General features: G+C 36.1%; 1 protein-coding gene across 1 annotated transcript in view; it reads left to right on the top strand.

The window, feature by feature from the left end:
• LOC112820581 (trafficking protein particle complex subunit 2-like) overlaps positions 1-7,999 on the top strand; it is a 95,951-nt gene extending 87,952 nt beyond the window's left edge. Inside the window, exon 2 of the mRNA XM_025867575.2 lies at positions 6,328-7,999. Within this exon, the coding sequence (XP_025723360.1) occupies positions 6,328-6,769 (442 nt within the window). The 3' untranslated portion in view covers positions 6,770-7,999. The remainder of the gene's footprint in view (positions 1-6,327) is intronic.
• Positions 8,000-12,616: the final 4,617 nt, after the last annotated feature.

Raw genomic sequence — 12,616 nt, 5'->3', positions numbered from 1 at the left:
AAAAAAAAAAACATAAAAAAAAGTAATGAATAATGTACTGAAAATATTTCTGTATCAGTGGATCATTTTTAGAAGCCCCTACTTGGTGGGACCTAATATTCTTTGAATATTTAATGTTTGTATCAAATCATATTTTTCATTTAGAACTCAAAATCTGGTTGTACATAGAGTATTATTATTCTCAATGAAACAGTAAAGAAACTAAGACCGTAAAAGTTTGAAAACTTGTCCAAATATAGAGCTAATTAGGAGTCCATCTGAGATTTATATTCTGTTATATATGACTCCATGTCTTGCCTTTTTCCTTAACAACCTTTACATAATGTGAATATGTGATTTTTGGTTAGCCAAAGAACAAAATATAAAACTATAATATTTGTATATGATATAAACTTTTCAACTGGACATTCAACCTTGTTAGGTAGAATTCCTTAGGATATCCTTTTACCTATTCATCCTTTATAAATCCCAGGAGATTCCTCCTTTCTATGGATATCCTTCCTTTGTGAGGTAGAATTATGGGTGAGAATAAGAAATGGGAACTGTTAAAAAAACAACAACAAAGCAAACAAAAAAAAACCCAACAATAAACAACATTCAACTTTGGTAGTCTGTGATGCTTGGAGTTTTTATTTTTATTGGGAACTAGTCAATATTCAAAATATATTTATAAATTGACTTTAAAGCAATTAGAAAGGAAAGGGGAATTCTTAGACTTTATAAGTCATAGCTAGTCCCTGGGACTGTGAAATGTAAAAGAGTAGAGCCCATGCCTTGTTCATATTCCCTCCCCCCCGACCATATCGTAGTCCCTTATATGAATATTTGTTCAATACATTTTTTGTTAAATAATTAAGTGAGAAAATGTGGAATATAAGGTTTCAGTGACAAAGCGAAGACCAGATACAGAATAAAATCCCCTTCTCACCAACTTTATGCAATTTAATATATTGTGGAGTTTTTCTATAAGCATATAATGTGAGTCAAATGGAAGATACAAATTGATATAAAATAGAATAAAAAGCTTTACATTATCAGTATGGTATGTGATCCAAACTGCATTTGTAGATATATTTGCTTTTCAACCTCATTTTTTTGGCTTCAGTTTGGAAATAAATTGAACTGGACCAATAATTGTTAAAGCTGAGGCCTTACCTTAATGAATAAAGAAGACTGTGTAAGGACCATAACTGAATTAATGGGGAAACAGTGTGACGGTAAGTATCCTGTGGCGGAAAAGAAACTAAATCACTGGGTAAGGGCCTTCTAGGAAGAACCAAAATGATTCAGTGGAAAGCAAATGATGACAGTGATGCAGATGACAACCCTAGATGAAGACAGGATGGTATCACACAGAGAAGGAAGCTACAACTTCTCTTTCCTTTCAATGTTTTCTAAAGTGGATTTGTCGAATTTCCCGGTAGCCAAGGAACAAAGCCCAGGATGCCATACTGGGAATGTGGTGTGTGGGGGGGCGGTGAGGATGGAAGGAGGGGTTAGGAGGTGCTGTGATGAAGGCCTGGCACACCTACCTGGTCATCAGATTCCTGTGCTTTCACAGGCTGGAACTGTAACCTGAGCCCTACATCACTGGACATTCTCCAAGATCTAAATGCTTTATACACGTGATCACATTAAAACTCATAAGAACATTCTTGTTATATACAAACCCCCCAGAAAACTGTACTAAGAAAGCATACATTACTTTTCCTAGGTTTCAGAGCCTGCAGTAGCTAGAGATCCTATACTCAATCATTATGTGATCTGACTCTCATCTACTGAGACACTGTGTTGGAAAAGCCCTCTCCTCTTAGTTACTTTTTGATTCTAATTGTCGCATTCAAATTGTGCAATGGAAGGTACAGACACAGAGCCCATGTTACATTTCAGGTATCCCCTGGAGTGCCATGCGGTAACTGGGCATGGCACTCAAAGGAGGCAATATTTTCAAATGCTGACCACCTGAAAGATTGAGTCAACCCAGGTGTTGCATATGCATTAGAAAAACAAATACTCATGTTAACCCACTAGGAAAGTTATATATGATCTTCAAGTGCTTACGGGCCAGACACAGTGCAAAATACTTTACATAAATTATTTCATTTAGTCATGGCAACACGCAAAATCATCTTTACCCCTGTTAAGATTGTATTACCAGAAATATTTTCTTATCTTTAAGTGTTTCTTTAAGTACTAGAAGTTCAAAGAAAACCATGATTATGCTAGTGTTCTGGGCAAAATGAGTGTGGATTATTACCTTTTTCTTGATAATGCTCCCAGACTGTTTTGTATCACTGCTGAACTGTCAACAGATAATTCCTCCTTTCTGTGCAGGAGGCCAAACTGATATGGACAGAGTGCAGAGTAATGAGATTAACCTTCCAGAGTCACTTGTCCGCTCCCTAATTCTTTAAACCTCTTCAGCAGCCAGACGCAATTTTGTGGTATCAATAAAGAAATAAATCATGGTTGAAGATTATTTTCTTGTGTGTCTGTTAAAAAGTGGAACAAAGAGCTACTTACCATTGCTTACCTCAAGTAATAATAGTTAAGAAGCATTCATTTATCAAAAAGGTAATCTGTGACCTAGAAGTCCCATTTAAAGTTTGATCTTACTTTCCTTAAAATCATCTGCATAATAATTAGATGCAGTATTTTTTTACACATGTACACAGTGATCCTCTAGGTTTTTTAGAGACTCATTATCATGCGGTTTTCCAAAAGCATTCATGGTTTTTGCCATTCCCCTGTACTTAGTGGGATTTGTGGACTTTGAATGGTCACAATTACCAGATGCAGTTCCTGAGGGCCAGATAGTAAGCATGGGGGTCCAGACAAATGCTGTTGTAAGAATTACAAATGAAGTCTACCTCGTTCCAAAAACTGTAAGGTGCATAAGTGAATGTGCATTGGTGGAATGGTTTTGCTATTTTCATTTGGTACCAAAAATTGTATGGTCACATATACCATATTTCAGAACAAGCGGCAAGACATATCAATCAAATAACTAGACCGACAAGATAAGATGTTTTAGCCAATGCTGTTATTCTGTGGGGATAGAGTGTGGAAGCTAATTAAAAACCTTTGGGAGAGCTGAACTAGTGTTCTAGAGAACTAAGTGTTCTCTAAACTTTCTCACACGAATTTTGAGGACAGAGAGTCAGAAATTGGTCATCCAGTCATTGCCAGTATTGAGTTATGGAACAATGCAATGATCAAGAATATCTTGTCAGATGTGTCAGTTTAAAAAAATGGATAGGTTATGACTTGCTAAAGAAGAGAGGGGAGTTATAAGGGGAAGGAAAGGCATGGGAAAAAAAAAAGAATACGTTGTTAGTATTGGATCTTTTTTTTTAAGATTTTATTTATTTATTTGAGAGAGAGAGAGTGAGAGATAGAGAGCACGAGAGGGAAGAGGGTCAGAGGGAGAAGCAGACTCCCCGCCGAGCAGGGAGCCCGATGCGGGACTCGATCCTGAGACTCCAGGATCATGACCTGAGCCGAAGGCAGTTGCTTAACCAACTGAGCCACCCAGGTGCCCTTAGTATTGGATCTTAAAGACTGGAACTAGGGCACGTGTTGTGAAGATGCATCCCTGTAAGAACCAAGAAATCAAGTGCGACTAAAATCCTTAAATGTCAAAGCCATGAATAAGGACAGGTTTATCTATCTAAGATGAAAATCAGGTAGTGGTAGAACTGAGAGTATGTGGTTAGCACAAAGGAGGTATTCTTGGGCGCATACCAAGACCCCCCACCCAGGAAAAATTGCAGTTCTTTGCATACCATTTGGCATGTGATTCCTGACAGGGTTGAACTCACATATCAAGTCAGTTGTAGAGCAAACATCCACTGGTTTCAATGGTGTTTACTTATTTAATTCTCAACAATGTATAATAATTAACTTAAGATATTATGAATTAAATCATCTATATGTGGTGTTCATAATTTGATCATTGTAAAATACTTCTTCCACATTCGCCCTTAGGTTACTAGAATGTGTGAATCCCAGCTCTTACAACTGTTACAGAGTATTAAATAGCCAGTATATATCGTTCTAGATAACAGGAAAACAAATTCACAAATTCTTCCATATGTGTTATTACACAACATCTTAATACATGGTTCATTTTTATAAATAATAGTGTAAAATATATTCAGAGTGTTTTGACTTGCTGTTCTCTGAAGATTTCATTGTATGTATCACTGAGCTGAGATGAATGCAGATATTGATTCACATTCTTATTCTTCTCTCACAAGTTGTGTAAATTTAGGCAGTTTAATTAGATTCTTTGAGCCTGGTTTTCCCATTTAAAATGGAAATGATAATGCTTACTTTCCAGGGCTAATTTGAGAATGAATGAGAAAATGTATGCATAAATTATGGCGCAGTGCCCGGCACTTAATAGACGCTTGGTTAATGTTAGTAATTTCTTTCTCCCTTCTTGTTCAAGGGGTTGAACAGATGGATATATTATAATATATGTATAAAAATACCAATTATTTTCAACATAGCAAAAATTCTTATATACCCTATAATATAGTCAGTAGCATGACATCACCTAAAAATCATAGTTTTTGTAATAATGACAAAGACTAAAAGCTACACACTGAAAGGGGAGAATTTTAATTGAAATCAATCATTTGATATAACTACTAAGTCCGTGAATGTACAGACTCAATGGAAGGCCCAGCAAAAGGGAGTTCAGTTCTGGCTACGGATCTAGAAGAAGAATATTAACAAATCAATTTAAACTTAAAAGATGGCAAGAGATCTTGAATTGTGATTATGAGAATAGTAGAAGTAATTGGGACTGTCTTGAGCCTGTGGTGCACAGAGGAATCTGAGATCTTGCCATGTTGTATGGGCTATCATGTGGAAGCAGAACAAAGACGGCTTCTTTGGCTGCCTAAGGGCTGCATTAGTATGACTCAGAAGAATATGGAATAGAACATTAAAACTAAAGGAAAAATAGCAAAACCAAAACAACAAAAGCAACAAAATGACTGTTCACTGGTGGAATGGGTAAACCAAAGAAAGGCAAGAAACAACCCACCACAGGTAATATCAGAGCAGAGGCAGAGCAGAGACCATAGGTTAAGGAAATTGACAAGGAAATGCTCAATGTTTGGATTAAATACTCAAGCCCAGGATTTCTCTGATCCTTTTCAAATTTAAGATCTCACAGTACAAATAAATAAAATCTTTAAAAAAAAAAAAAAAAGGGCGCCTGGGTGGCTCAGTTGGTTAAGCAACTGCCCTCGGCTCAGGTCATGATCCTGGAGTCCCGGGATCAAGTCCCACATCGGGCTCCCTACTCAGCAGGGAGTCTGCTTCTCCCTCTGACCCTCTTCCCTCTCGTGCTCTCTATCTCTCATTCTCTCTCTCAAATAAATAAATAAAATCTTAAAAAAAAAAAAAGGATCTCACAGTACAAATGATGGCTGGATTGTCCAAAAGATGGATTGTGGTAAAAATAAAACAGAAGTCTGTCTTTAGAAATAATTATTTTGTTCAGTCAAAAGCCTTGGCTTTTAGGAATTTCTCAGGGAGGAGTTGCTAAAATTAATTTTGAAAGTATTCTCTGATCTATAATGATTCAAAAAACTGAAGGAAATTCAAAATACTTTCTGAGAAAGCAGTGACTTCCTCAGTTACCTTTATATCCGGAGAATGAGTGTGAGTGGCACCAAAAGATCATAGAAAAAAATTACTGTATCAACCGTTTGGATATTTTTAACACTTCCACATCACCTTGCTCCCTCCCATCCCCTCCCTGAACACACACACACACAAACACACATGAAAGCAAAATCTAGGTGAGACTGGAGATGTAAGTAAGAGAAAGACTTTGGTAGGGCAAGGAAATTAGGATTCTTCATCTATCTACATGTACATCTGTTTCCGTCTTTTTTTTTTTTCAGTAATTCTTTATTTTTAATTCCAGTTTATAGACACTGAAATTCACTCTTTTTGTTGCACAGATCTGTTTCCTTATAATGTCTAGTTTAGGGATTAGAGTAATGGTGCCCTAAAAAATGAGTAGATATAAATTGTTCCCTTCTTTTATTTTCTGGCTTCGTTTAGTACAATTGTTATAATTTCTCCTTTATGTTTTTAAAATAAATTACCAATGAAGTTCTCTAGGTATGAGTCTATTTTGGTAGAGGTATTTAAAAATTCAAGTTATTACTAAGTCTATTGGGATAATCCACTTTGTCTTCAGTAAACTTCAATAGTTTGAGTCCAGAAATTGCCCATTTTGGCCAAGCGCAGGTCTGTGGAGGGAAGTGACTGGCTGTTTCCATTGTCGGCTTCTCTCTGCAGGAACCATATACTGAAGACAATGTCTGGAAGCTTCTACTTTGTAATTGTGGGCCCCCATGATAATCCAGTTTTTGAAATGGAAGTTTTGCCAGCTGGAAAAGCAGAATCCAAAGATGATCATCGTCATCTGAACCAGTTCATAAGTCATGCTGCTCTCGACCTCATAGATGAGAATATGTGGCTGTCCAACAACATGTACTTGAAAACTGTGGACAAGTTCAATGAATGGTTTGTTTCGGCGTTTGTTACTGCAGGTCATATGAGATTTATTATGCTTCATGACATAAGGCAAGAAGATGGAATAAAGAACTTCTTTACTGATGTCTATGATTTATACATAAAGTTTGCAATGAACCCATTTTATGAACCCCATTCTCCTATTCGGTCAAGCACATTTGACAGAAAAGTTCAGTTTCTTGGGAAGAAACACCTTTTAAGTTGAATGCAGAAAAATTTGGAAATAAACAATGTTACTACAATGGGGTATTCTCAGGAATGGGTATATTGTAAGTAACTTGACTAAATAGCCTGGAAAAGTTTTACTTAGAGTCTAAATTTATCTGAACCTGATGAAATTCCTTGTATTATTTCAAAACAGTACATTCAGTTTCTTAACGATTATCAACAGATCAGTATTTGCTTGTGAACAGTGTTATTTATAAACTCTTTATAACCTTGAAAATATCTTTATTCTAAAAATTAAGAATGAGCTTTTGATTTTACTCATTCAGATAGCTTTATCTTGATGTCACAATTCAGAACTAAATGTCATGGTCAAGATTTTGGTAGACAGATTGAAAACTGGAAGTTTCTGCAGTAGGGAATGAAGTTGATAGCAAGTACATGGGCTTCTGTACATCTATAGATATTGTTATAAAACCATATAGGCAGTATACATAGCACTCCCCAAGAAGCCAGAGCAAACAGCGTTTGCAGTGCCAAATGCCACAGGCCCGCCTCTGTCAAAGTGATTCTGCTATAAATCCAGAATCCTGGATCCATGTTTGTAAAATGGGAGGCTGGGACCAAAGTGACATTTTATCTTCTTATATTGCCTTTCCCTCCAACAGTAAACTAAAGTAAGTGAGCCTGTTGATAGTTATACTACTACTAAGAAGTTGTAATTCTGGAATTGTAAACAAAGAAAAGTTTATATTACATTAACATTTGCATTCTTAGCTTTTTTGGGTTGTACACCAAGGGGGTGGGGAGTGGTCTGTAATAAGTGGGATCTTACTGTAAACTAGTAAATGTCCATTTAGAAACAAGTACTATAACCAGATATTTTCTGTGCTAATTGTGAGCACTTAATTTTGTTCCATCCTGAATAACTTGAGTAAGTAATTCTGTTTGGTCTCATACCCTTGTGTGAAGTTGCTACCATACTTTTTTACCCCATCTATTTATTTGATTTCATAAATAAACAGGTTCGTCCAAAAAAAATTGCCTATTTTTCCTATATTATGATATATATTGGCATAAAGTTGTAATAACACTCCTTTCTTAGTCTAATTAATGTCTGTAGACTCTGTAGTAACGTTACCACTTTCATTGCTGATATTGGTGGTTTGTGTGTTCTCTCTTATTTAACTTGATCAGCCTGGCTAGAGATTTATCCAGTTTTATTGACCTATTATTCAATAAACTTCTTTTAGTTACATTGATATTTAAATCTTGTCTGTATTTTTTTAATTGATGTCTGCTCTTATCTTTACTTCCGTTTGCTTTAGATTTAATTTGTGCCTTTTTTTTTGCTAATCTTTTTTTTTTTAATATTGGAAGTATTAAGTACTGGTTTGAGACCTTTCTTGTTTCTTAATATAGACTTTAATTTTATAAAATTCCCACCAATAACTGCTTTGGTTGCATCCCATAAGGTTTGTTATGTTGTGTTTTTCTTTTTACTAAATTTAAAATAGATGTCTATTTCCCTGGCAATTTCTTCCTTGATCTATGGATTACTTAGATTGCTTAGGGTACCTGGGTAGCTCAGTCGTTAAGCCTTTGGCTCAGGTCATGATCACGAGGTCCTGGGATGGAGCCCTGCGTTGGGCTCCCTGCTCAGCGGGGAGTCTGCTTCTCCCTCTCCCACTCCCTCTGCTTGTGTTCCCTCTCTTGCTTTCTCTCTGTCAAATAAATAAATAAAAATCTTTAAAAAAATAGAAATAGTTTGCTTAGTTTCCAAAATCTGAGAGAATTTCTAGAGATCTCTCTGTTAATTGGTTCTAATTTAATTCCATTTTGGTTAGAGAATATACTTTGAATGAATTCAATTGTTTTAAATTTGTTGACTTTTTATTGTTTTAATCAACCAAAATATAAGTGAATATTCCATGTGCACATGAAAAGAAGGTATTTTGCTCTTTTTGTGGTACAGTGTACTATAAACGTCAATTAGGTAACATTGAATATTAGTATTTTAAGTTACAAATTCCCTATATATTCTTACTGATGAAACTGTCTACTTGTTTTGTCAAATACTAAGAGTGATGAAATTTCCAAAAGGAAGTGATTTTTTTTTATTACTCCTTTAAGTTCTGCCCTTTATTGATTCATGAATTTTAAAGTTCTGTTGTTGATATATACACATTTCATATTGTGTGAATTAGACCGTTAATATTTCTTTTTGTACAGTATGGTTGTTTTTCAGTCTACCATTGCTATCTGACTTCTGTGGTCTCATCACTTATTTTTTTTTAACCACTGAGCCCCCCAGGTGCCCCTCATCACTTATTTTTTATCTTAACTTTCTGCCTTTTTAAAATTAATTGTTATTTGATATGCTTTAATTTATCTCTGCTTATTACATATTTAAAAACATTTTACATGTTTATTTTAAAATACAGACTTTAAATCACCGTTGCGAACCATCAAGTGATACCATGCCCCTTCATGTAGAATGTAAGACTCTTAGAACATACTCGATATACTTCATGGCCTCCATCTTATCCTTTATACTGTCCTTTTTATTCAACTTCACGGCGCATATGTTGTAAAACATGCAATTCATACAATTACCTTCTTTGGTTTAGACAGTCCATTATTCTTTAAAGTAATTAAAAACAAGGAGAATATGTCTTATATGTGCCTGCATTTTGACTGTATGTGTTTCTTTTTTCTTTATATAGACCCAGATGCACAGCTGATAGCATTTCCTTCTCCCTGAACAAATTCCTTTAACATTTGTTATAAGTAGGTCTACTAGCAGTGAATCATCTCAGTTTTTGTTAGTCTGAAGAAATTTTTATTTCACCTTCATTTTTGAAGGATATTTTCACTGGATGTAGAATTCTGTAATGGAAGATTATCTCGTTCCTTTCTTTCAACTTTTAAAGATGTCATACTCTTTGTCTTGTCTTTGCTCCTCTGTGTGTATATATATATTTTTTCTTTTCTTCAGATTGCCATTAAAATTTTTCCTTAATGTTTGCTTTTGTGCATTTTGACTGTCATATGCACAGCTTCTTAAAATTATTGGGGCGCCTGGATGGCTTCATCCGTTTAGCATCTGTCTTCAGCTTGGGTCATGATCCCAGGGTCCTGGGACTGAGCCCTGCGGCATCCTGCTCTCCGGTCAGCGGGGAGCCTGCTTCTCCCTCTCACTGTGCCTACTTGTGCTCCCTGTCAAATAAATAAAATATTTAAAAACATAAAATTATTACTAATAATGTTTGTTTCTTTGAGCTTCTTAAATCTGTGTTTGGTTGTTTTCTTTCTGCCTTTCATTCTTTTTGAAAATTCTCTCCTGTTGTATTTGGAGATAATTCTTCTGACTTGCCTCTTCTCCTTTATGGGTCTCCAATTATGTAATGAGGTCCAGATGTTTGATAGTGACCTATACCTCTTGGATTCTTTGTTCTGATTTTATTTCTCTTTGCTTCATTTTAGATAATTTCTATTGAACTCTTTTCAAGGTATTTTATTTTTTTATTCTATTTTGCTGATAAACCCACTGAAGGAATATTTTATCTATGATATTTTTATTCCTAGCAGTCTCAAATGACTTTTTTAAAATCATTTTTCATGTGTCTGCTGAGATTCTCCATTCCATATTCAATTTATGTATGTTAATTATCACTTACACTGTATATTAATGCCCTAGGAATTCTGTAACAAATCACCACAAACTGGGTGGTTTAAAACAACAAATATCACAATTCTGGAGACTGAAAGTTTGAGGTCAAGGTTACAGAAAGGCCATGCTTCCTCAGGAGTCTCTAGAAGAAATCCTTTCTTTTAGCTTCTGTCATTTGCTGGCAATTCTTGGTGTTTCTTGTTTTGTAGATACATCACTCTAATCTCTGCCTCTGCTTTCATATGGCATTGTCCCTGTGTGTGTTTGTATGTGTGTGTGTGTCTTCTCTTAAACGTTTAAGAATACCTGCCATATTGAATTTAGAGCCCACCCTAATCCATTATGACTTCACTTTAACCTAAATAATAACAGTGTTAAAACCTTATTTCTGAACAAGGACACATTTACAGGTACCTGGGCTCAGAGCTTCAGTATATCATTTGCAGGACACAATTCAACCTACAGCATACTATAAACTTAGTAGTGATCATAATTTTTTAAGATTTTATTTATTTATTTGACAGAGAGAGACACAGCATGAGAAGGAACACAGCAGGGGGAGTGGGAGAGGGAGAAGCAGGCTTCCCGCTGAGCAGGGAGCCCGATGCAGGGCTCAATCCCAGGACCCTGGGATCATGACCTGAGCTGAAGGCAGACGCTTAACGACTGAGCTACCCAGGCGCCCGATCATAGATATTTTAAAGTCCCTGTAGAATAGTTCCATCATGTGATCATCTCCGAGATCTTTATCTCTTGACAATAGATCATTTTTGTTGCTTTTTTATATATCAGTTATTTTTAATTGAGTACAAAATGTTGTGTATAAATGAAAAGTTGGTACCAAGAAATTTATAACAGGAAGTAGGCAGACGTTTTCTTACATCAAGTCATTAGTGTGTAAGGTTGGGGTCAGTCTAGTCACTTGGTTGAACTGGATTTGGGCTTTGTTGTTACTATTGTCATTCTTATTTTCCCACACACTTTACATTCCTCTAGTAAGACTTCTGTTGCTTATGATTCAGTGTTAAGCTTGTGGTACAGGCAGGAAAGTTTTCTTAATCCTCTGGTCCAACTTCTACTTTTGGTAAGACTTGTGCTGCTCCTGGGTTCAAGATTAGGCTCTTTAAGCCTTCTTCCACTCCCTTCCTCATTGTAGCCAGTACTTCTTTGCTCTTGTTGTGGATCCTGGGCATGCAGAAATTCCTTGCCTTTCCCTCATGGCAGGTGGCTTTGACTTCTCTCTTCTTCCAAAATACATCATTATCATCATCAACAAGAAGAAAATTCCTGGGTCTTCACTTGGCTTCCTGGGGGAAGAGAGAGTTTTCTAAAGGTAGACCGTTCTGCTTTTACTTCTCCAACAGTGCCTTGAGTACCAGAGACTTTGATGACCTTTCTGTAGTGGCTTAAGCTTTTTTTTAGTTAATATTTACTAATATGAGAGCAGGGTTCTAGGAAGTGTTTGCCCCTATGGAGCATCAGCAGCTGATTTTCTCCCCTGAGGCCTGTGCCATTGAGGCACAGGCCCTCTTGCCCCTCATATACTCAGGAGAGACACATGGAAAAGAGCTTTTGAGTAATTGTGAACATTCCCACGTCTAGATCTATTTTAAATTGATATGCCAGCACACATTTGGCCTTTAAAAATTTGTTAAAATTGTAGCTGATTTATTCTTTCCCACTTCTGCAGAGACTGCTTCTTCCTCCCATGCTTGTCAAAGGTGAAACAGTTCATATATCTCTGCTCTCCTTGGAGGCACTTGTTACTCTTTGGAATTCAGTTCCCTTTGCTGCCTTGTGACCTTAGCTCTTTGATGGAGTCAAGAAAAATTATGGTTTGTAAATTAGGTGGTTTTTCTCATCCTTAGGATGGATGGTAGCAACATTCTCTTGAATCTTTCTGCACCTTGATCATATGCAGAACTCAGTTACTTCTAGGCCTTAGACTATGTTGCAATTCAAGGCAAACTGAGGATCTCATATCGAAGGATCTAAGGACTCATTCACTTTGATTTTTTATTTTGCTTGTCTGTTTCTCCCTACTACAATAAAAATGGCTTGAAGGCCAGAGTTTGTGCCAGCTTTATTTATTGCTTATTACACTTAGAACACTGAGAAAGGAGTCTGCCACAAAGTTGCCTCTCAGTAAATGTTATTGGATGAATGGCTATTTAATAACATATAGTTTAATGAGGAATTAAATATGTTTTCATA

Source organism: Callorhinus ursinus, unplaced genomic scaffold (genome assembly GCF_003265705.2).
Source record: "Callorhinus ursinus isolate GAN/ISIS: 27379988/994484 unplaced genomic scaffold, GSC_fseal_2.0 scaffold10, whole genome shotgun sequence".
Classification (NCBI taxonomy): domain Eukaryota; kingdom Metazoa; phylum Chordata; class Mammalia; order Carnivora; family Otariidae; genus Callorhinus; species Callorhinus ursinus.
The sequence above is the reverse complement of the archived record's forward strand: the minus strand, read 5'-3'. Positions and strand labels throughout refer to the sequence as shown.